Source organism: Bos taurus, chromosome 2, assembly GCF_002263795.3.
Source record: "Bos taurus isolate L1 Dominette 01449 registration number 42190680 breed Hereford chromosome 2, ARS-UCD2.0, whole genome shotgun sequence".
NCBI classification, from domain to species: Eukaryota; Metazoa; Chordata; class Mammalia; order Artiodactyla; family Bovidae; genus Bos; species Bos taurus.
In genome coordinates this window covers 127,569,907-127,595,226 of record NC_037329.1, presented here as the reverse complement: position 1 = coordinate 127,595,226, position 25,320 = coordinate 127,569,907, and the positions used below count along the sequence as shown (strand labels likewise).

At 38.6% G+C, this 25,320-nt stretch overlaps 1 protein-coding gene across 1 annotated transcript in view; it reads left to right on the top strand.

Annotated features, from left to right (window-relative positions):
• The window catches only part of MACO1 (macoilin 1), a 66,352-nt gene that overhangs the window by 14,092 nt on the left and 26,940 nt on the right, over nucleotides 1-25,320 (top strand). The window contains exons 2-6 of the mRNA NM_001038647.1: nucleotides 266-407; nucleotides 2,353-2,479; nucleotides 6,192-6,315; nucleotides 8,049-8,227; nucleotides 9,440-9,941. Of these exons, the coding sequence (NP_001033736.1) occupies nucleotides 266-407; nucleotides 2,353-2,479; nucleotides 6,192-6,315; nucleotides 8,049-8,227; nucleotides 9,440-9,941 (1,074 nt within the window). The remainder of the gene's footprint in view (nucleotides 1-265; nucleotides 408-2,352; nucleotides 2,480-6,191; nucleotides 6,316-8,048; nucleotides 8,228-9,439; nucleotides 9,942-25,320) is intronic.

The following is a 25,320-nucleotide window of genomic DNA, read 5'->3' as shown; positions in this document are numbered from 1 at the left end:
AGTTGTGAAATTTAAATGGGCTTTTTCCATCTTAAATGGAATTAAGCATTTTGGGTCATCATCTTATTTTGATAGTTGTGGGTCTCAGAATGAACACCAGAGCTTTTAAAATTTACATGGGCCAGGGCAGCATCTCTTTTTGTCTTTTATCTCCATTGTTTTCATAGTATAGGAAGATATTTTTTCTCTTTTAAATAAAGTAGTGCATTTTCATTTTCTAGTTCTTCACCAATGACCTTGAATTCTTTATTTTTATATTTTGCAGTACATTTTTATACCTGAAGTTCCTGGTGGTGTGGGCACTTGTCCTCCTGGCAGATTTTGTCCTGGAATTCAGATTTGAGTACCTGTGGCCATTTTGGCTTTTCATCAGAAGCGTTTATGATTCCTTCAGATACCAGGGACTGGTATGTTTATTAATACATGTTTTTCAAGTATAAAGGATTTAATTACCCTTCTAAGAAAGTCTTCAATAACTGCTAGTGAAACTGTTTAAAGTAGATTTTATGAGCAACACTTAGGTGACTGTATTGAGCTAATAGGGTCTGTGGGCTGAAACTGCCCTTTCAGGCCACTTTGTCTAAATCCACTGATCAGATCATTATACTCCCTCCTCCTCGCCCATTCCAGTGAAAAGAAGGGGAGGGAGGCAGGCTTTCAGGAGGGAGAGGCAGAGTAGCAGGGGAAGCAGTAATTACCTGCCCAGCTCTACTCTGAAGTACCTCTGAAGCCTCTGGCTTAGGGATTGGGTTAGAGTTAGAACAGTGGTTCTCAAACTTTTTGTGCTCAAGACACTTTACACTCTTAACAGCTATTGAAGACTCCAGAAGGCTTTTATTTGTGTGGGTTACATTTATCCATATTTACTATATTAGAAATTAAGTCTAGGAAAAATTTTGATTCTTATTTAATTTAAAAATTTAAAATTTTATTTAAAATAAAACTTAAAATGAAAATTTAATACTTAAATTACTTAAAATAGCTGTAATAAACCCATTACATGTTAATACACATTAAAACTTAAAATGAAAGCCTAACTGTGGTGTTGGAGAAGACTCTTGAGAGTCCCTTGACCTGCAAGGAGATCCAACCAGTCCATTCTGAAGGAGATCAGCCCTGGGATTTCTTTGGAGGGAATGATGCTAAAGCTGAAACTCCAGTACTTTGGCCACCTCATGTGAAGAGTTGACTCATTGGAAAAGACTCTGATGCTGGGAGGGATTGGGGCCAGGAGGAGAAGGGGACGGCAGAGTATGAGATGGCTGGATGGCATCACTGACTCGATGAACATGAGTCTGAGTAAACTCCGGGAGATGGTGATGGACAGGGAGGCCTGGCGTGCTTCAATTCATGGGGTCACAAAGAGTCGGACACGACTGAGCGACTGAACTTAACTGAACTGAACTGAACTGTATTTTCCAAAACAAAAAAGAAATTAAAAGATTGACTACATTTTTGAAAACCTCTCTAATGTCTGGCTTAATAGAAGACAGCTGATTTTCATATCCACTTCTAAACTCAGTTATTACCAATATCATGTATCATGTAATCAATGATTTTAGTCAATGAGTATCAATGTCATGTATTCTAGAAGATACCACCATACTCCTGAGTAAATGAGTGTTAAAGAGATAATGCCTTAGCATTATTATGAAATTATTTTACTTGGAAGACTTCTGAAAGGATCTCAGAAATCCCCAGGGATCCCCAGACCATGTTTTGAGAACTGCTGGATTAGAGCAAGGGCACAGGCCTGGACTTGCTCCCTTGATTGACCTGTAGTTGTGTTGTGTTCCAGAGTCACATCTTAAACCTGTAACTCTTCTACCCAGGCCTGGTACTCTGGTCAGAGCAGATCCATGCCTTGAAAAGATGGTTTCGGGCTGTGTCCTGTTAACAGTAGATAATGATGCGTCCAGAGGAAGCTGCACTGTTGGACATCCATGCTCTTCTTAACCACGGTTGTGTTTCATCTGTGCTCCAACAGCCTGTCCTTTAAGAATGAGGCTATTTAGTAATGTTTTGTGAGGAAAGAAGAGAATTTTCTGTGTTAAATTCTGTTTCTTTTAGGTAACCCACCTGTGGAGTCTAAATAAACTCATTGTGAATCAACCTCAATTTGTTCTGGTCCAATTCTTCATGATTTGAGGCCATAAATGGGATTATTCTTCAATGCTGAATTAACCACATCTTTTTATATGAGTGATTTTAAATATTTAAAATTTTCTATTGTAACTTGCTCTGTAGTTATTGCATAGCAGCTTCAGAGATTTTGTTCAACATGGTTTTAATAGTCTCTGTTTGAAATGAACAAGTTCTAATATGTGCTTTTTATTTTGTCTTTCCCTTTAGGCCTTCTCAGTATTTTTTGTTTGTGTAGCATTCACGTCAAATATAATATGTCTGCTATTTATACCCATTCAATGGCTTTTTTTTGCTGCTAGTACATATGTGTGGGTTCAATACGTATGGCACACAGGTAAGTCTTAATGGTTTCTTAGATGGATCGAAATCTTAGATTCAAACTTCTAAAATGTGATTTCCTTGAATAAATTATTTAGAATTGAGTTTAATGTGGACATTAAAGATCCCTTTTCATAATAGATTATAATATACCTTTAAAGTGTATTTCTTTTTTATTAAAAGTTTAAGCCTTAATGATTTGATATTTTGATTGTAGGCATTTCAGTTACCAACTCTCATTATGAAGTATCCATATTTTTTTAAAAATTGAAGCAATTATTATTTAGGTAGACTTGAAGACAGCCATGTGCCAAACAAGAAAAATGTTCCTGCAGCTTCAGCATTGAAAGGAATGTCAGAAGTCATTTAGTTGAACCCTTACTTAGTATAAGAATCCCCACAGCATTGCTGGTACATGGTGTTTTAATCTCTGATTGAAAATCTACAGTGACAAGAAACTTACTAGTGTTGTTTTGGGGCAATTGGAATAGAAAATTCTTTCTCGTACTGAGCCAAATTTTCCTTCTTACCCTTTTGACCCAGGATATCTTGACTGTCTTGGGGTGCACTGATCACTTCGAGTTGGTAAAGTGCTTTCTCCAGAAAAATATATGGGAATATAGGGAATACATTTTTTTTTCAGTTTCAGCAGGCTTACAGACCATCCCTCTAATCCAAACATTAGACCCTTGTGTTAGAGCCACACTGAATAGGTGTCCTGTTCCATCCATGTTAACATTTCTTTAGACTAAAACACACTGTCATATCCTCTTGTGTTCTTTTCTGTAGACAAAGCGTCTCTGATTCCATCAGCTTTTCCTTGTATGTTATTTTAAGCACTTTCACCATTTTGGTCTCCCTAGTTCTTAGTGGCTCTCTAAACCACAATGTACATTTCAGGTGTGTTCTGGCTTGAGTGGAACTACATAGTCACCTCCCTTCTTAGAGCTATTCTTATGCTATTACAAACTAAGATGAGATGAAATGTTTTAATAACTCCAGTCCACTACAAAGCCTGTGCATAGGACACATGGGGATGTGAGGACTGGCTCACAGACATGTGGGGATGTCGCACTTGTCTGCAAAAGCTGCATGAAACTTGATTCCTAGGCCCAGCTGTAACCTGTAGCATTTTGACCACTGAAAGAGCACCAACTAGTAAAAGCTCTCTGGAGCAGCATTCATCCTCTTCTCTAAATGCTAGAAGGATGATGTTGTCCCATGTTAGGAGACACAATTCAGCTGTATTTTTAAAGTATCTGCTGTGAGCATGGTTTTCTCCGTCTTTAGCACTCCCTCATACCTGACTGAATTTATAAGCTAGCGTGCTTCTTCCTAGTCTGCTTTCCTCTAGTTAAAGTGATTTTTCTATATACCGGGTTTTACTTGTATTTTCTTGTCCTGGGCCTCAGTTTCGAGTGAGTTGCCATTTACACTTATTCTCTCTAGGTCTCAGCTTCTTTTCTGTCATATGAGGGTGGAGTGATCTAGATAATAATTAAGGGAACCTTCCAGCTCAAATAATCTGTGACTCTGATGAACTATAATGATTTTCTAAGTTGCTTTAATAGTGTCTTATTAGTTGAGAAAAAGCTACTCATGTAACTATTATTAGAACCTATTGGAATTCAGTGGGTGGCCCACAAGGCAGCAGTGAAGCTAATATAATAAATGATATTGGTCTCTCTTTACCTCTAGGCTCAGAAATGCATGTTGGAATACCTAAGTTATGAAGCGCATTTTAATTCGGAGTGGTTAGCAAGCAAACAGAACAAACCCTGTGTTCTTATTAGGCCCAGTAAATATGAGTGCAGTTTTTATAGGTTGGGATTAATTTCTCTTTCGTTGTTAAAATTTAACATTTTAAAAAAGAATGTTAGGAATGGTTGATGAAACTATGTATTGCCACAAGAGCATGAAAATATTACGTCATTAATTTTTTCCTTGTTGTTAAGAGGGAGAAAACAGGATGTAAAACTGTATGTACAACATAACTATTAAACTAGTTTAGAAATATTTTCAGTGTGGTTTTATTTATTTAGATGTAGAAATATGAATAATTTGTCCACATTTTTCTATTTTTCCTGTAATATGCTTATTTTGTTTATGATAACTTCAGAAATTAATATAGAAATTAGATATTTACAGAATGTAAATTTTTTTAAATGTATTTTGAAATGAATTTGAAAATGGATAATTCTAAGGATTGACTTTTGTCTTCCTACCTTGCAAAAATACCCTTTGTTTGGTTTATTAAATCTATAAGAATGGTTGAAACCGTTAGCTGTTTTCACAGGACTTTGCTTGTCTTCTCATCTTATGGACTAGGTCTGTGGGGACTTGAATTCTCCTTGGAAGCAGATTCAGTATTGTGTCTGTGAATTTGGACACAGTTTATATAAACTCTGGGCCTCACTTTACTCTTCCATAAAATGAGGAAGTTGGACTAAGTGGAACTAATCTTTGGGACTAATTTTTCTGTAATTTTTCTTCTGTTTCATCCAATGCAGAGAGTCTTAGAAAAAAGCCATCTAGTTCTTCAGGTCACTGAGTTTTCCCTCCATTTGTCTCTTCTGTAACTGGCTTGCTGTATACACTTTCAAAGGGGATCTTTCCAGAGTTACAGATCTCATGTCTTTTGTTCCATCTTCATAAAATACCCACTACTAGTCGTGTCCTGACACAGGTGGACCCAGCCTATGGACTTTGATTGTAAAACCCAGTGAGAATTATCTGATTATTTGAGTCTTGTTTATTCTATTACAAATTGCTTTTTCCTCTGTTGAAAATTGTTTTTAATTACAAAAGGAATATGAGCCTGTAGTTAAGAAAAAAGCTTTTTTGAATAATACTTGAATGTCAGAAACATTTCTTAGTGCTGTAATTCATTCTTTAAAAATTGTTTTTTTACATATCATTCTGTGGTAATACAGGTCTTCATCCTTTTGAAAAGCTGCATCATATTTCATTATATAGATTTATTATAATTCAGCAGTTCCTATTGATAGGCATTTAAGTTAATTCTAAATTCTAGTTTTTGCTATTGCAAATAATACATTGAATATTCTTATACATTTATCCCAGGGCTCTTTTATATGTCTATAGAGTAGATTCCTGGAATTGGAATTTCTGGGTCAAAGGTATAAGTATTTTTCATTATACTGCCAAATTGGCTTATAAGAAAGTTACCCCAATTTATATTCTTGCTAAGAATGAGAGGGAAGCCGTTCACACATCTTCCCTGTACTGTTACCCATCTTTAAAATTTTGGCTTTATCTGATAGGTTAAAATAATCGAGTCTCATTTAAAAATTTTTATCCCCCTAATCAGTAGGGAAGTTGACATGTTTTCACATGTTTTTTAACTGTCTGTAACTGAGTTACTGAGTGCACACACACACACTTTTTTTTCTTTTATAACTTCCAAATTTTTTTCTTCAGTTGCCTTTTTTATTGATTTGTAGGAGGTCTTTGTATGCTAGGGCTATGATTTCTGTGTTTTACGTATGTTGTAAATATTTTCTGCCAGAATACTAGTTTTTATTTTTGTCTATGATTCCATAGCATATTTTGTCATATGAAAGCTTTCAATTTGGATCAAATTGCGTTTTAATTAGTTTCAAAGTCTTAAATGAAAGTTACTGTAGTTGAACCAGTCTCCCAAACAACCCATCTGTTATATTAGTTAATGTTTCATTGATGCTTGTCTCTCTGCTGCTTTCCCACAGAAAGGGGAGTGTGTTTGCCCACAGTATCCCTCTGGATACTCTTTGTTTATATTGAAGCAGCAATTAGATTTAAAGATCTCAAAAATTTTCATGTAGACCTTTGTCGCCCATTTGCTGCTCACTGGTGAGTATTATGTATATTCTTAATCTGTAATCCAGTTCAGTGTTTTCAATGTCGAATGGTAAATTTAATTGTAAAGTTTTTCTTAGAGATACTATATGAATTCAGAAGACAACGTAACATGGTGTGGTAAAGAACATGAGCCCTCTAAGTAGGGAGATGAGTGTTGGAATCCCAGCTGTGGCCCCACAGCTTTGTGCTTTGGACTTGTCACTCTCTCTCAGCCTTAGTTCTCTTACCTGTGTATTGGGAAGCTGTCTCATGGGGTGTCATGGGAAGGATGAAATGAGGGGATATATGTGAAGTGTTTAATTAGGTCCATGTACATAGGTGTTGATACTTGTTATCTGTTTTTATTGTACTCAGATAATGATTCCAAAAAGCCTTGATGAAATATATGACTATTTCATGGAGCTTAAATGATTTTAAAATTTCCTTTGCATGTTTACAAAAGCAAGTTAATGTTATTAATAATTTTTAAGGACTATTATTTTTAACCTTAAACCATGAAACATTTTTTTAAAATAATCTTGATTTTTGTTTATATCTATTGTAGAAATCACCACTTAATGTACGTATCTTTTAAATATACCAATTTTTGCTAATATTTATGGCAGAAACCAAAACAAATAGGAATCAACAACCAAAAAATAGTTACCAATATGTTTAAAATCTTCACAAAAAAGTGAATTAAATAGACTTGGTCAATACACTTGTCACTATAAATTTGTGGTGTGATCACATTTAGACCAATTATAATTGATAAATTATGTTTTAATGTTAATGAGACTTCCCTGGTGGCCGTAAAGAATCCTCTTGCAATGCAGGAGATGCAGGAGACGCAGGTTCGATCCCTGGGTTGGGAAGAGCCCCTGGAGAAGAAAATAACAACCCACTCCAGTATTCTTGCTTAGGAAATCCCATGGACAGAGGAGCCTGGCAGGCTACATAGTCTGTGGGGTCTCAAGAGAGTCAGACATGACTTAGCAACTAAATAACAGCATTAATGAAGCTTAAGAAAAGTTTTGACAATGTTTTCAGAGGCTTTGAAACTATATTAGACTGATGGCTTGAATGAAAATATTTCAACTTTTTGTCCCAGAGATTAGAGTTGTAAGTACAGCTGGTTTAATTTGTTGGTGCAAACCAAACGTTGGCTCTGAAAATATCAGATACTTGGTTAAATGATTCTTAATTTATGTTTGATAGAGTGTTTATGAACTAATTTTCCAGGAATAGCTAGTGACAGACATTTCTCAGGCAGCAAGAAGATGAGTCACCTGAATTTGACCCTGCCTTCTAGTATTGAAAACCAAATGATGTGTTTAACGCTTGCAATGTTTACTTATGATCACTCATAAAATCTCTACCTTTTTAGTTCTTAAAAACATACAGATCCCTAAGTCCTAACCATGCATGAGGCAGGTTCCATGTTAATCAAAGACTTTAGCCACTGTATCCAACTGTCCCTGTGGTAACTTCTTGAGTGTATTTGAAGATTGCCAGGGCCTAATGGGCAGCTTCTTATGGTCCAACGGTCCTGCTGTTCCACAGGGGTTTGTTCTGCGTGCTAGCTGCCTGATTTCCACAACAGACGTATTTACATGTGTTTACTGAATGCTCAGCTATTATCATCATCTATAATGAGGAATCAGTCATAGGGTCCTCATGTGCTGGATGCATGTGTTGCTTGTTTTCTTAACTTACATTTACTGGCAGAATTGTCTTCTTTCTAGTATTGGATACCCTGTGGTGACTTTGGGCTTTGGCTTCAAAAGTTATGTAAGCTACAAAATGCGGTTGAGGAAGCAAAAAGAAGTGCAAAAAGAGAACGAATTTTACATGCAGCTTCTTCAACAAGCCCTCCCTCCAGAGCAACAGATGCTACAGAAGCAAGAAAAAGAGGCCGAGGAAGGTAGGTCTTTACTCTAAAGCTGTTGGCTCAGTAGGTTAGTTATTAGTTTGTTTGTCAGTAGTATTTTTTCAGAAAAGTTGCTAGGGCTTTGGGAAGTTACCATGGCTTTTAGTGTTTTCTGGTGTTCCTTTTTAGGACTGTTGCTTTACTTCGTCATGAAATATAGAATATGTATGATGTTTTCTGCCTAGTGTCTTAAGACCATGTGCTTTTAAATATGTTTATTTTTAAAATTTATTTCATTTCCTTTTACAGTTTATTTTCTATTTTAATATTTATTTGTTATGACGATTTTAAAATATTTATTCTCAGTGACAATAGTATATGTAACTATGTGCATTTGTAATTGTAGCAAGCCGAGTATAAGCCAGATAGAGATGTAAACACAGAATTGTTTTACAAATCAGAATTCTTCTGAATAGAGCAAACATGGCTAGGTCTTATTTTAAATGGTTTGTATAATGCAACATGGATCTTAGAATGACCTTTTTCTAATACAGCCTCTTTAATAAATATGTAACCAATTCAATAAGTGAACAGACAGCAGTACCAGTTTTCTTTGGTTTTTGTTTTTAGTTGATACATGACAAAATCTTGTTCTCTGGTGTGGTGCAAAATTATCTCTTCAAGTGCGCTTTGTCGAGTTTGAATATGTAGACCTATACAGAAAATTCATTGTAAAGTGGCCTAGTAAATGATAACAGACTTCTTATTACTTTAACGATAGAAGCAAGACAAAGGATAGGTGCCCTGTATGCTAACATCACACCTGTTTGTTTCATTTAATCTATCTTTTCAGTAAAGTTATTAACTTTGCTTAATCCAAGCATTTTTTAAATGTGACCTTTAAGATTATGATCTGCCTATGTCCTGTCACCCCAGTGATAGACAAGTTTGATTTGACTGATAAATGAGGTATGACTTAGTTGTAAAATCCTCATATTCTTTTCAAGGTCAGAACTTTAATGACGTGGTGTTTTGAAATGATGATGATTTTCTAAATGTGCAGCTTATCAAATTTATTTGGCTTTGCTTCTTGAAGTTAGCACAGTGTGGTGTGGTTCTTGCTTCTGAATCGGTTGGCAGCTCAATGCAGTGCGCTTCTAAGTGTAGATGACACCATTTGTTGAATCCATCCATTTTGGTTTTTTACAACTAAATATTCCAGTGTGGGTTTTTTTTTTGCTTGTTGGTTTGTTTTTGGTATTGTAGCAGCCAAAGGATTACCTGATATGGATTCCTCAATCCTCATACACCACAACGGAGGTATCCCAGCCAACAAAAAACTCTCTACAACTTTGCCAGAGATAGAATACCGAGAAAAAGGGAAGGAAAAAGACAAAGATGCCAAAAAACACAACCTTGGAATAAATAACAACAATATTCTACAACCTGTAGACTCTAAAATACAAGAAATTGAGTATATGGAAAACCATATCAACAGTAAAAGATTAAATAATGATCTTGTGGGAAGTACAGAAAATCTCTTGAAAGAGGACTCCTGCACTGCTTCCTCAAAAAACTACAAAAATGCCAGTGGCGTGGTGAACTCCTCACCTCGAAGTCACAGCGCCACAAACGGGAGCATCCCTTCCTCATCTAGTAAAAACGAGAAGAAGCAGAAATGCACTAGCAAGAGCCCAAGTGCACACAAGGACTTAATGGAAAACTGTATTCCTAATAACCAGCTAAGCAAACCAGACGCACTGGTAAGGTAAGTGTGTGTGCTGTGTCCTTGCCTACACTTCCCACAAACTTGACTTGGGTCTTGAGAAGCGTATTTCTGAGTAGGCCTGTAGGCGTTGTTTGTGATCAGATTCTGTGACAGTTAACTCTGTGGTGTTGGACATTTAGTGTTTCTTTCCCACGGGTCTGTTGGTCACCCACACCATCCAGAAGCACTGACTAAAGCTCTTTCCAGTGTGTTCAGTGTGAGGTGATAGTGGTTACTTCCCATATTTGACAAATTTACACATAACTTGATTCTTCTCGTGGTTTCGAGAGGCGTATCTTTAGTCTTTTTTCAATTTGCATATCCAAAGATCGTGTGGCATAGACACGAAAAGAATTTTGTGGCCTGTTCATGCAAATCTTTGTCAGGTACAAAAAATAATCTTCTTTCTAAAAATTCCATAGGTCAATGCAGTTAATCCTTGAATAACACGTGTTTGAACTGCGTGTGGGACCACTTATACGTGTTTTTCATTAGTAAATGCGGCAGTACTACATAGCCCCTAGTTGGTTGAGTTTGTGGATGTGGAGGAACCATGGATATGGAGGGCCACCTATAAATTACACTGGGCTTAATCTGCATATTGTTCAAGGGTCAACTGTTCAGTGTTAGATTCAGATTTTAATTAGAAATGTTCCTTTTCCCATGTTTAAGTTAAAGATGAACATTGTTGTATTACCTTGATTGGCTCAGACTTAATTTTGCTGTGTTTTATATATTTTATAAAATACATATACATTCCTTTTACTTCATCAGTCAGTCAGTTCAGTTGCTCAGTTGTGTCTTGCTCTTTGCGACCCCATGGACTGCAGCAAGCCAGGCTTTCCTGTCCATCACCAACTCCCGGAGCTTGCTCAAACTCATGTCCATCCAGTTGGTGATGCCATCCAACCACCTCATCCTCTGCCATCTCCTTCTCCTCCTGCCCTCAGTCTTTCCCAGCATCAGGGTCTTTTCTAATAAGTCATTTTTTTGCATCAGGTGGCCAGAGTATTGAAGCTTCAGCATCAGTCCTTCCAATGAATATTCAGGACTGATTCCTTTAGTATTGACTGGTTTGATCCCCTTGCAGTCCAAGGGACTCTCAAGAGTCTTGTACTTCATATCTTTCAATTTGGAAACTGAGATCTGAACTGGAGCTTTTTTATTTTTTTTTCTCTCTTTATTATTTTTTAAAATTGGAGTGTAATTGATTTATAGTGTTGTGTTAGGTTCTGGTGTACAGCAAAGTGATTTAGTTATACATATATCTCTACATTCTTTTTCATATTCTTTTCCATTATGGTTTATTATAGGGTATTGAATATAGTCCTCTGTGCTATACAGTAAAACTTTGTTGTTTATCTATTTATATGTAGTAGTTGGTGTCTGCTAATCCCAAACTCCTAATTTATCCCCTTACCCCCTTTCCTCTTTGATTACTGTAAGTTTGTTTTCTGTGTCTATGTGTCTTTTTCTGTTTTGCAAATACATTCATTTTGCCATATTTTAGATTCCACATATAAATGAAATCATACGGTATTTGTCTTTCTCTGACTTCCTTCACTTAGTATAATAATCTCTATATCCATCCATATTATTGTAAATGGCATTATTTCATGGACCTTTCAAAAATACATAGCTCAAGAGGGCCGCTGTGACTCCCTCTCTCCACTAAGTTATCTCATGTTCCTGTTTGGCTTGTTTCAGAGCAGACAATTTATGAGGGAAAGTTTCTAGTATTATAAATTATATGAATTAGATTAATAATTTGTTTTAGTTCTCTGATTGACAGCTAGATAAAGGGAAGTACAGGTGGATTCTACTCCTTAAGGCTCTAGAGGTTTCATAACCCTTGGCCACTATTGGAAACATACCATGCTGCTGCTGTTACCAGGCTGACATTCACATGTGTTTTTTTTGACATTCTACCCCATCGTGCCCTGCGGAGAAAACACTCAGCAGACAGCTGTCTTTCATTTGCTCAGGGGAAAAAGACCAATTAGTTGACCTTCTATATCAAAGTGAATATCTCACAAATTTATTATATGCTATAAATGAAACATCTGCCACCAGCTTTTTAACATCCTCTCTCCTGCACAATTTTAATAATAGCAGTCAAGTCAAAACAATTTTCCTCTGTTGGGTGTTACAGAGAGAGCAATCAAGGCTCAGTTCTGTGATACCATCTCACTTGGGCCCCACTTGTCATGTCGGTTATCTCTACTACCTCATCTGCCTTTAATAAAGAATTTCAAGGACTCAGATGGCCTGTTTTCTAGTCGTGGGTCCAGTGCTCCTGAGCCCGCGCCTGGGGGATATACCTCTCCCTGTGGTCACTGATGTGTATTCTGATGTGCCTTGATCTGAAGGGCTCCAGAGTATAACTTTGTTTTAGGGAATCAGTTCAGTTCAGTCACTCAGTTGTGTCCGACTCTTTGCGACCCCATGAATCACAGCACACCAGGCCTCCCTGTCCATCACCAACTCCCGGAGCTCACTCAAACTCATGTTCATCAAGTCGGTGATGCCTTCCAGCCATCTTCTCCTCTGTCGTCCCCTTCTCCTCCTGCCCCCAATCCCTCCGAGCATACCTGCTGTCAAATACATAAATATAAAATATTAAATAGTTTCATAAGCTTCCATGGGATTATTTTCAAGTTTTCATGTAATAGTATAAAAAATAGATGATGTAAATATCCAACAGTAGGGGAGAAACTTAAATATTTATAGTCCATCTATTTGATGGATTTTTAATACATTAAAAATCATATTTTGAGACAGTTAATAATATAGGATAGTGCTTATAATATAATATTTCATGAAGAAAGTAGAGAGGAATCTTACTGAAAGCATTTTGTTTTTCTGATTTGACGGGAAAGGAGCCAAAACGATAATAGTAGTTATTTCTCCTTGATAGTATTGGGTCTTTTAGTTTTTATTTCATCTTTCATGCATTTTCAAGTTTTTCTGTGATAACAGTGAAAGTTTATGAAAGGAAAATATATCTTCCTTGACTTCATATATGTTTTGATGAATATTAAGACTCTAACAGATCCAAACCTGACATATTTGAGGTGTTAGCCAGAGAGTGGATTTGTTATCTTCAGATGGAAAAGGCTGGGCTTGAAGTCTCTTCAACAGTTTGTACATGAGTTCTTCGCTCTTGCAGGTACATCCAGGGCTGTGTACAGGTCGAGGCTGGCTAGAGGGATAAGACTGATTGCCCCTTTAATAAATTTTTAAAAAATCACTTGAAAACCAGTCTTGTATTATTAGTAAATGCAACACATTCCACATAGCTGTGTGTGTCTCAATATCATGGTTGAAAACTGCTATATTTGAGGAACCAATTCATTGACTTTGCAGGGGGGAATTCATTAATATACCACTTTGAAAGAGAAGTCTTAAAGATTGGTATGACTGTCAGAGTAAGATCTGATGGTCGTTCCCTGTGAAGGAGCAAGCAGTCCTTCGGGTCTTTTCATTGTCTCTCCAAACTCCAAGGATGTTCTCTAGTGTGCGTATACCATAGACTGACAAATGACTGCACACAGGCCAAAGGTGGCCCACTGCCTGTTTTTGTAAAGTAAGTTTTATTGAAACGTAGCCACATTCATCCATTCATGTAGTGTCTGTGGCTGGTTTATGGTGGCAGAGTTGAGTAGTTGTGACAGAAACTCTTTTGCCTACAAAGCCAAAGATGTTCCTGCTGCTGCTGCTGCTAAGTCGCTTTAGTCATGTCTGACTTCTGTGCGACCCCATAGACGGCAGCCCACCAGGCTCCACCGTCCCTGGGATTTTCCAGGCAAGAACACGAGAGGGTTGCCATTTCCTTCTCCAGTGCATGAAAGTGAAGTCGCTCAGTCGTGTCCGACTCTTAGCAACCCCATGGACTGCAGCCCACCAGGCTCCTCTGTCCATGGGATTTCCTAGCCAGCAACTAAAAAGGATGCTGGTAGATTGCTAAGGTTGGGGAAGGTGAGGAACTTGGTAGTAAGCGTTGCTTGTAGGCCACTTTCCAGGAAAAGTTTGGAAACTTGCTAAAGCATCTTTTGGTTTGAGAAATAAGTATCTTACAAAATGACCCAATTTCTGCCAGCTTGATTTCTGAATTCTTTACCCAAGTTATTTAGAAACAGACTTATAATGTTGGTAGCCAAAAATATTTTTAATTTTGACATGGAAAAAATTCTATATATAAACAAAAAAGCAATGAGGAAGATCACTTATTTTAACTAAGTACTGGGTTAAAAGTAATCATGTAAATTAGACTGAGGTTTGCTCAATTTTTTCTCCAGTGGTCAGTTTTTAAATATTTTAAGTGTACAAAAAATTATAGAAAATTTAGGTGGAAAAAAGGAGATATATGACAAAATCACTTAAATTTTTCTTGTATTTTCATCAACTGAATTTATATAGATGTGGCCATAGCATTTGTATAGTTTTTTTGTCCTGATTTTTCACCTAAATTATATTGAAATCATTTTCCCAACTTAGCCTCACCTGGTTTTCACTTGATATGGCATATTCCGTGGCAGTTCTGTCTGATCATTCAGTGATCTGTCTGAGGTCTAGTAGGTCAGGGTGTAACACCTGAGCTGCTTTCCTGTAGCTTCAGGGCCCGCAAGCAGAAGAGCCAGCACTTCTGTTTGTACTTGGCACAGTGCTTCCTCTCAAACACAGCCCAAGACTGTGGGGTTTCTTGTTTGGAATTTGTTACTTGTTTCAGTTTCTTGGTTAAGGGAGAGAATTTAAAACTGGGTACAAAACGTAAAGTAATCCATATTCTGTAGAAATGTTGAAGTAGAAGTCTCTTCTTTGTTTTATTTCCATCCCACTTTTTCTTTCTTTGTTTTTGTGTTCAAGACAGATTAATCTTTCTTGTTTCTCATGCTTACCCTTAGTAAGATATCAACTCTTTAATGTAGTTGAATAATGTTTAGTGTGAAGAGTCATAAAGGAAAAATATCCACACTTTGCCTAGAAGAGATGTATTTAATGAAACTGAGTAGAATTTAGAATGTTGCAGAGATATTTAGACCAGCCTCCCCAGCCCTGTCATTTCATCAGGGAAGTAAACAAGCCCTGGAAGATTAAATGACTAGTCCTAGTAACCAGCTGGAGGGACAGTTACAAGGACCAGAACCAAAGTTTCTTGACTTCTGCCTTTGCTGTTAATAACCTGCTTTATTGTTCTGTTTTTTTTTTTGTTTTTTGTTTTACAAATTCTTGTGTTTTTGTTTGTTTCAAATATATATACATCTAAAGTTGGCACAAGGATTGGCACTGGGGCTAAATTTTGTGCTCTTTTGGCTAAAACCTATAGAAGAAATGCTTAGAATTTTAGAATTTGTTTAATTTTCCTTTCTTCTAGAGAGATGCTGTTTTAAGAGTTTTAAAAATTCTTGCTTTTGCCAAAGACACAGGGGTGTATTTATTTCTGAACAGGAGGTGGCCATCCATTGGTACCCCTGAAAATTTATAGGATCTCTAAGAATGCAGCTCTCATTAGGACTCCATGGGAGTTAGTCTAGTTCAGACACCCTAGAGCCCCCTAGCAGGGAATTTGCTCTTTAGGAATAAACCTGGGATAGGCCTACGTTGACAGAGCAGACCCGAGAGCCTCAAATTGGAGAACTTAAGATAGGGGATGTAAACATCAACCCTGGGGCAAGGCCACTGGTGACTGCTTGAAAAGTCTGAGGCATGGGCATGGCCATCGTGGTAAGTTCTGAGGGCAGGGGGGGGGGGTAGCTTTTCTTCAGGGGAAAATGGAAATCTGGGGAATGCTGTAATTTTTTGAATAGTTACTCTTTTTTTTTTTTCTTCTCTAAATTCATTTGGCTGTTTCAGGCACACCAAAATGTTATAACTTACTTTGTTCATACAGTTCTGCATAGTTGGAGACTTAAGAGCCTTGGGGGAAAGGTAGAGAACGTTTATTAGGACTTTTCCAGTAATCACTAAGCAAGTATGGTAGCCCTGCCTCAGCAAAGGTTGGCAGGGGCGGGGGAGGGTAGGGGTTCAAAGGGGTAGAGAAGCTCTCTAAGAAATTCTAACCTATTCACTGACATAGGGGAGTGTTTAATTTACATTCATACCCAGGAACTAACTTATATTACCACTTCTGGGTCTTAGGGAAATATTTTGGGAGCATATAGATTGATGACAACATAGTTGATAAATAGGCTTTATAATGTTCTGGTCCATCAGTGAATATATTGATTAGTATTGTGTTTTAGTAGGCTGTGATATGAGTATTTGTGACTCATCTCTTTCTAATTTAAGCTGGTGGGTGAGCAGAATGTCACTGGCCTTCATTCCACTTTCTAGCCACTATAAATCTTATGTTTATGTTTTGTGATTTTGTGTTTTTCTTATGAGGGACAAAGATAGCAAAAGCTAAGAACAGCCAACTTTCTTCCTTGATGGGACTTAGCTGGTGGCACAGATGGCCCAGGTGGTTTGACTAAGCAGTTCTCAGTCTTTGTACTTCTGAACTTAATCTTGTCTCCACATACCAGTGTTTTAAATTGTTGTGTAAACTCTGCCTTATAGAAGACTCCTTAGTGTGGTTTTGCTGTTTGGGGACAAATAACAGACAATTTACACTACTTCCAATTTTTCATTTCCCCACATTTTAAGATGTGCGTGTGCACGCTCAGTTGTGTCCAACTTTGCAAGTCCATGGAATGCAGCCTGCCAAGCAAGAATACTGGAGCAGGTTGCCATTTCCTTCTCCAGGGGATCTTCTGACCCAGGGATGGAATCCATATCTCCTGAGTCTCCTGCATCAGCAGGCGATTCTTTACCTCTAGGCCACCTGGGAAGCCCCATTTTAAGACATCTACAGACAATTTAAAGTTAGATATCCACTGAAAGGAAAGGGTCATATTTTTAGATACTGATTTTTAATTATCAGCGGATTCAGTATGATTTTGGTGTGAGTAGCTGTAAAGAAAGAGCATAATAAAGAGAGAATCCAAGAAGCCTCTGTTTTGTCATCTTAGAGATTGTAGGCACAAAGCGAGGATAGAATCCAAAGCTGAGACCCAACTCTGGGGAGGAAACAAGACAGTGCAGTCAGTTCCAGAGGTAGAGCCTTTGTGCATTCACTGGGGTAAGTACCTGGGGAAGGTGGCCTTATATGGACTTTTCCAGCCTTATCTCAAGTCCCTAAAGAGTCCTACGTGGGGGATCACAATAGTTAAAGTGGGGAATGTTACAGAGGATTCTCTTGAAAGGTGGAAAAGTGAAAGTCACTCAGTTGTGTCCTACTCTTTGCGACCCCATGGACTATACAGTCCATGGAATTCATCAGGCCCAGAATACTGGAGTGGGTAGCCTTTCCCTTCTCCTGGGGATCTTCCCAACCCAGGGATCAAACCAGGTCTCCTGCATTGCAGGCGGATTCTTTACCAGCTGAGCCACAAGGGAAGCCCTGAAAGGTGGAAACGTATCTTAAAAAGAATGTAATGGAAAGACCTCAAGATGGATTGTTAAAGGGGAGGAAGTAGAAAAACTGATCAGATAGTATGACCCCATTACAAAATATGGGTAAGTATTCTTTTCATACGCAGAAGATTATTTGAAATAGTTTATACCAAATGGTCAGTTATAGTTGAGTATAGTAGATGTTTACTTTCTACATTGTCTGTTTCTACATACTTTGAATTTTTACACAGGCTTATTATGCACATAATAGAATGTAAGCTCAATGAGATTAAAAGATGCTTACTCCTTGGAAGGAAAGTTATGACCAACCTAGACAGCATATTCGGAGAAGGCGATGGCAGCCCACTCCAGTACTCTTGCCTGGAAAATCCCATGGACGGAGGAGCTTGGTAGGCTGCAGTCCATGGGGTCGCAAAGAGTCAGACACGATGGAGTGACTTCACTTTTCACTTCGTGCATTGGAGAAGGAAATGGCAACCCACTCCAGTGTTCTTGCCTGGACAATCCCAGGGGCGGCGGAGCCTGGTGGGCTGCCGTCTATGGGGTCGCACAGAGTCGGACACGACTGAAGTGATTTAGCAGCAGCAGCAGACAGCATATTAAAAAGCAGAGATATTACTTTGTCAACAAAGGTCCGTCTAGTCAAGGCTGTGGTTTTTCCAGTAGTCATGTATGGATGTGAGAGTTGGACTATAAAGAAAGCTGAGCGCAGAAGAATTGATCCTTTTGAACTGTGATGTTGGAGAAGACTCTTGAGAGTCCCTTGGACTGCAGGGAGATCCACCCAGTCCATCCTAAAGGATATCAGTCCTGGGTGTTCATTGGAAGGACTGATGTTGAAGCTGAAGCTCCAATACTTTAGCCACCTGATGCGAAGAGCTGACTAATTTGCAAAGACACTGATACTGGGAAAGATTGAGGGCAGGAGGAGAAGGGGACGACAGAGGATGAGATGGTTGGATGGCATCACTGACTCAACAGACATGAATTTGGGTGAACTCCAGGAGTTGGTGATGGACAGGGAGGCCTGGTGTCCTGCAGTTCATGGAGTCGCAAAGAGTTGGACACGACTGAGCAACTGAACTGAACTGAAGCTCAATGAGGCCAGGGACCACCTTTGCTCTTGTCTTCCCCTTTTTTCTTTTGCCACAATATATGGTGATTGGCACATGGTAGATGCTCAATAAATACTTACTGAACAAATGTTACCTTTGTCCAGGAAAAATAATAGGTAGGCGGCCGAGAGAAGAAAGACGGGCCTCAGTAATTGCAGTGCGGTGCCACTGCCGTGTAATTCAAAGGCTTTTGAAGTTGGGAAACCTCAGTGTTACATTAGACCAAGCCAAGGACCTTCTATCACACTGTTAGTTGTTCTTGAGTAAGTTGTTACTGACTTTATTTCTAAAAAATAAAAAGAGTTTCCACTCTTAAGCCCCCTTCCTTGCTGTGCAAGAGATTCAGGAATTTCTGGAAGTTACAAGGGCAAGGGAAGAAAACTCCAAGGGACAGCTGTTGGAAAAGCCACTTTTTCTGGCAGTGGGATGGTTATGCTGCAGGGCCAGGGAATCTAGGCACAAACCACATGTCAGCCAAGAACGCAGAGAAAATCTGTTTGCATTGCCTTATTCCTCTTTCCTGGTGGCTCTTGCCTTCTCTCTTCCTGCTTAGTCCTAGCCATTCTCTTTGTCTTTGTGGTAGCTAGAGAGAGAGAACTCAGATCCCACGTTTCAGTTCCAGAACCGTCCCTCCAAGGAAATCCCCTTGGTTAGAAAATGTGTTGACTGCCCTGTATATCATCTCAGGTGCCAGAGAGAAAGTGGTACATTGGCTTGTTTTCTTCTGAATACATTTCATTTGAATATATTTTGCTCTGTGTCAGGAATAGTTTGTGAAAGAAAATCTGATCTTGGGAGACAGTGATTGGGGCTTTGGACTTCACCCTGGCTACTTGCCGTCCGTGTGCCCCCTGTCGCCTGCACTGACAACCCGTGCTGCACGTGACGTGCCTAACACTATCCCTGTGAGTGGTGGCTGCCAAAGCAGGCCTTTCCATTTCTGCAGGTGCATTTGATCATTTATTCGTAGCAGTATCATATCCAGCCTCGAGGTAAAATTAGTAAAATAAGTGACATTTCAGAAAGAAGATTTTATCTAGACACTTAGAGGTTCTAGTTAGATTAGATTAGATATCTTGTATGTAGCTATTTAGTAGCTATTACTAAATTCTTTGGAAATGATAAAGTGGAAAAAAATAAGTAATGGAGTGTATTTCTATTAATATTTAGTAAGTTTAGTGTCTCTGTGGAAACACGTTTCTGATTTATATTAGTCTAGCATTGTTTCTGAGCCAACGTGTTGTCAGACCTGATTGTTTTCATTTTCTGCCTTGCTCGTAGTATTTAAGGCACCTAGGGGTTTTACTTGGTTAGCTTTGTTTATTATGTTAATTCATAATATAGTTTGAATTTGTTTTAATCATTGCAGTGATTTAAAACTATAATATTCTGGGATATAAATGTAGTCATAGAAGCATGATAATTTTAGACTTAGGCAGGCCTATTTTACAGCTTGAAAACCACTCACCACTTTAGAAGCTAGGCATTAATGAATTTAAGCCAGTGGTTTACTTAGTGTCTCCATATCCAGGTGATCAAAGGAAATAATTATCTGTGTTGCATAGATAAATTATGAAATAACATGTAAATTATTTGATAGGGTGAGTCCACATTAGAAACACTTTTATGTTGAGTACTGAGATTTTATTCCAACAATAGGAATTTCTGATTAGACAATTAGAAAGTTTGCTCCCTAGAATTCAGAAGGAACTGCTATAAAATTTTGTGTTAAATTCTGAGTCAGTATGCTCCATCGGCACATAATGAATTAAGATTACCAGCTAAGGATTAGGGGTGGATTCCCTGAAGGGGAGGAACTCCAACGAAAAGGAACTGTGGTCTTTAAATGTTACTCACGTTCTCATTTAGAAACTAGCTATTTGAATACTTTGACAGCCAGTGTGAGTATACTTCAGTCTGTGCAAATCTCTCGGGGATCTCTGAAACCTTTTTGCTAGCTAGCTGGGCCTCTCAGAATTAAAACAAGTTTTAGTTTCTTTTTTGTGAGAAGAATGACAGCTCCCTACTCTCAGGTCTCTTTCTCCTTTCTTGGTAGAGTGTTGAAACAGATTTGAAATAGAAATACAGTGCAGCAAACTGAGAAGGGCCCTTGTCCTTCCTCTCCCCTGACTCTAGAGATGGTAGAGCAGACTTAGACACATACAGGAATGAGGCAGGGCATAGGCATGAGCTGGGGGCCAGGGTTGGCATCATTCATAATCAGTACTATACGTGGCATCTGGGAGTTTGAAAGCACATGCCCTTCCAGACAGGACAGCCAGTTGTTGCTCTGCAGGATTGTAGGCTCAATGTTGCTAAATCTTCTGATATTTAGAAGAGATGCCAAAAACAGATATCTTTATGTGAAATGTCACAGTTAAGTATTTTTTTTACTTCATGTAGAAGAAGGTCAAACAAAACATGTTTATGGGCCAGATTGGTTCACCGGTTTATAACCTGTGCACCTGACCCTTCCTGTGATTCTTGTATTTTGTTCATCCCCTCCTGACCGCATCAATCAAGACTGGACTTCTGTAGAAAGGACTTTTAATTAGGGACTGTCTGGCAATCCCATGAGCTGATCTGCCATGTATTAATGGGGCCTTTTGCCTTCTCCTATCCTTGAGTTCCTTGTGCTCCTGGAAAACATACACCTGTTGACAGCACCCCTCCAGAGTCAAAAGACTGCTCCCTTTTTTGTTGCAGTCCTCAACACCTGACCATGAGGCTTTCCAACCACTTAGCAGGAAAGGGAGCAATCTCGCGATAAGAAGTGTAGTTTGAGTCTCTCTGCAAGTCGCTCAGTCATATCTGACTCTTTGTGACCCCATGGACTATACAGTCCATGGAATTCTCTAGGCCAGAATACTGGAATGGGTAGCCTTGCCCTTCTCCAGGGGGTCTTCCCAACCCAGGGATTGAACCCAGGTCTCCCACATTGCGGGTGGATTCTTTACCAGCTGAGCCGTAAAGGAGGCCCAAAAATACTGGAGTGGGAAGCCTATCCCTTCTCCAGGGGATCTTCCTGACCCAGGAATCAAACCAGGGTCTCCTGCATTGCAGACAGATTCTTTACCAACTGAGCTATCAGAGGTGTTCCTCAAATGATACAATATAGAGGCCTCCTATGCCTAAGGATGGTGACTTCTTCCACATCAGGGTGTTTTTCTGCCATATTCTTGGAGCAGACACCAAAACAGGGGACATGAGACTGGTTATTCACAGATTTCACAGACCAGCTGGATTTGAATCTCGACTTAGACTGTTGCTTTGATAGGGACTGATGGATGGGAAGTAATAGTTGATGTAGATTTAGGAACTGAGGCGTTTTCTACTTCAGAAAGTTAAGTTCCCCTTTTTTGGAGTGACCTAAAAAGTTTAAGAAGTAAAAGAGTTGGGTTTTTCCTAAGGCTTTCACGTTATTCTGAAACTGGCCTGTGATGTGGGCAAATCTGAGAGTAACAGTGAATGTTGAAAAACCATGCAGAGCAAATAAACAGCCTCCTCTTAAAAAAAAAAAAAAAAAAAACCCCAAAACTTTTCTCCCAATCAGAAAATAATAATTAAAATATTAAAAATAAGTTACAAATGTTGATTACTTCCAACTTTGAAAGTAGAGATGGCCGCTGTCTTACATACACATTCTCTCAGTCTTTTTTCTTTTGCATACATACTTCTTTTCACAAAACGGAGCTCATATACTATGTATACTGTTTTATAATTATGTTTTCCCACTGATTCTGTCATGAGTATTCTCCCATGTCATTGAATATTCTTCCTCAGTGGTTTTTTAATAGTTGCGTGTCAGTCAGACACATGAATGTACAATTTATTTAGCCAATTTTCTGTTGAATATTTATTTAGCCAATTTATTTAGTCCATTTTCTGTTGAATACTAATTTTTTTTCTTAGTATAAATACTATTGCAACAAACACACTCTTACACAAATCTTTGTGTGTATCTCCAGCCTGGGAATGGGATGCTGTATCAGCAGATATGAACATTTTGAAGACTTTTGATACAAACTGTCATATCTGACCATATCCTTTAAGGACCTCATTAAAAATACTAGTTCATGGCACCCCTAGTTTTATGCTTGAGGGGCTTCAAGAATTCACTTTCCCATTTCCCTGAGTGGCCAGTGAAATCCTTTAGATTTCCTTTCCTGTCTCTTTTTGTTCTTTAATGAAAAGGACAGCTTAGGGAGCAGAGACCTAAGGTATTCTAATACGGTTTCACCTAGCAGTCAGGTCATCAGGTTATTACTTATTTTTGATACTTGTGCCTGGTAAGCAATTGTAGTAATCACAGTGAAACCTGAGGCAGCTTCATTTCCTTATTTCCAAAGTTGTGGTTCATTGGATATACTAAAACAGCTTCACTTGTTCAGTGTAGGCCTCATTTAAGTTGAGAGACATTCGTGTCTTTATGTGAATGACCCATGCTGCCTATCCTATCAGGGTGAATGACCTGGAGAGGGGGGAAAGGAAGGAGTTGGTGGAGAGGGCAAACAGTATTTCTTCTGGGGACAGAGCTTTGATTTATGAGCTCAGTTTCCTGCAGAGACAGCTGTGTGGTCCCCAAACAAGTCTTGTCTTGTATGATGAATGTATGCTGGGGATCTCCTAATGGAATTAGGTACTTCCCGAGATGAACCAGTTGCTCTTCACTCGTTCTTTTCATGTGCACCTGCCTTCCTGATAAGCAAATGCCCCTTTTACCCCTGTCTTCATCAGCCACTGTTTAAACTAAAAATCTGGCATCCTGCTCCAGATAGGTTGTTTCCAGAGCCTCTATAACATGACACTGACCCTGTTCTGTTCTAAGCACTGAGGAGATGCACACAGAGTGAGGGTTAGAGGCGTGGTCTTGGAAAGACTGAAAGAAACTTTAGAAACACACTTCCAGCTTCTAATTGTAGAGTGCTGTCAGTCCCTGGCTTCAGAGAATTCATACGCTTTTTAGAAATAAGATAACATGCATAGGAAACGATTAAAAACCCAAACAAGTTTAAACAGAGCACAGGGCAGTGGTTTAGTGCCAAGTGAGAGACAGCAACAGTAAGAGTTTTCAGATTTCCGAAGGATAGAGAACATTGGGCCCTTAGAAGTCAGCACCTCATCCTGGAGAGTTTTGTGGGTTTTTTTTAATTTATTAAAATTTATTTAATTTTTTATTGAAGGATAACTGCTTTTTAGAGTTTTGTCGTTTTCTGTCAAACCTCAGCATGAGTCAGCCATAGGTATACATATATCCCCTCCCTTTTGAACCTCCCCGCCCCCCATCTCACTCCCCATCCCACCCCTGTAGGTTGATACAGAGCCCCTGTTTGAGTTTCCTGAGCCATACAGCAAATTCCCTTTGGCTGTCTATTTTACATATGGTAGTGTAAGTTTCCATGTTACTCTTTCCATGCATCTCACCCTCACTTCCCCTCTCCCCATGTCCATAAGTCTGTTCTCTGTTTCTCCATTAGATCAGACCAGATCAGATCAGTTGCTCAGTCGTGTCCGACTCTTTGCAACCCCATGAATCGCAGCACACCAGGCCTCCCTGTCCATCACCAACTCCCGGAGTTCACTGAGACTCCATTGCTGCCCTGTAAATAAATTCTTCAGAACCATTCTTCTAGATTCCATATATATGTGTTAGAATATGATATTTATCTTTCTCTTTCTGACTTACTTCACTCTGTATAATAGGTTCTAAGTTCATCCACCTCATTACAACTGACTCAAATGTGTTCCTTTTTATGGCTGAGTAATATTCTATTGTGTATATGTACCACAGCTTCTTTATCCATTCATCTATCAATGGACATCTAAGTTGCTTCCACATTCTAGCTATTGTAAATAGTGCTGCAATGAACAATGGAATACATGTGTTTCTTTCAATTTTGGTTTCCTCAGGGTATATGCCTAGGAGTGGGATTGTTGGGCCATATGGTGGTTTTACTCCTAGTTTTTTAAGGAATCTCCATACCGTATTCCATAGTGGCTGTATCAATTTACATTCCCACAAACAGTGCAAAAGCGTTCCCTTTTCTCCACACCCTTCTCTAGCATTTATTGTTTGTAGACTTTTTGATGATGGCCATTCTGACCAGCATGAGGTGGTATCTCATTATAGTTTTGATTTGCATTTCTCTAATAATGAGTAATATTGAGCATCTTTTCATGTGTTTGTTAGCCATCTGTAGGTCTTCTTTGGAGAAATGTCTGTTTAGGTCTTTTCCCTACTTTTTGATTGGGGTGTTTGTTTTTCTGGTATTCAGTTGTATGAACTGCTTGTATATTTTGAAAATTAATCCTTTGTCAGTTGTTTTATTTGCTATTATTTTCTCCCATTCTGAGGGCTGTGTTTTCACCTTGCTTACTTTTGTTTTTATTTCCATTACTCCTGGAGGTGGGTCATAGAGAATCTTGTTTTGATTTATGTCATTGAGTGTTCTGCCTGTTTTCCTCTAAGACTTTTATAGTTTATGGTCTTATATTTAGGTCCTTAATCCATTTTGAGTTTATCTTTGTGTGTGTGGTGTTAGGAAGTGTTCTAATTTCATTCTTTTACATGTAGCTATCCAGTTTTCCCAGCACCATTTATTGAAGAGGCTGTCTTTGCCCCATTGTATGTATATTCTTGCCTCCTTTGTCAAAAATAAGGTACCCATAGGTGCATGGGTTTCTTTCTGGGCTTTCTATCTTGTTCATTGATCTGTGTTTCTGTTTCGTGCCAGTACCATACTCTCTTGATGACTGTAGCTTTGTAGTGTAATCTGAAGTCAGGAAGGTTGATTCCTCCAGCTCCATTC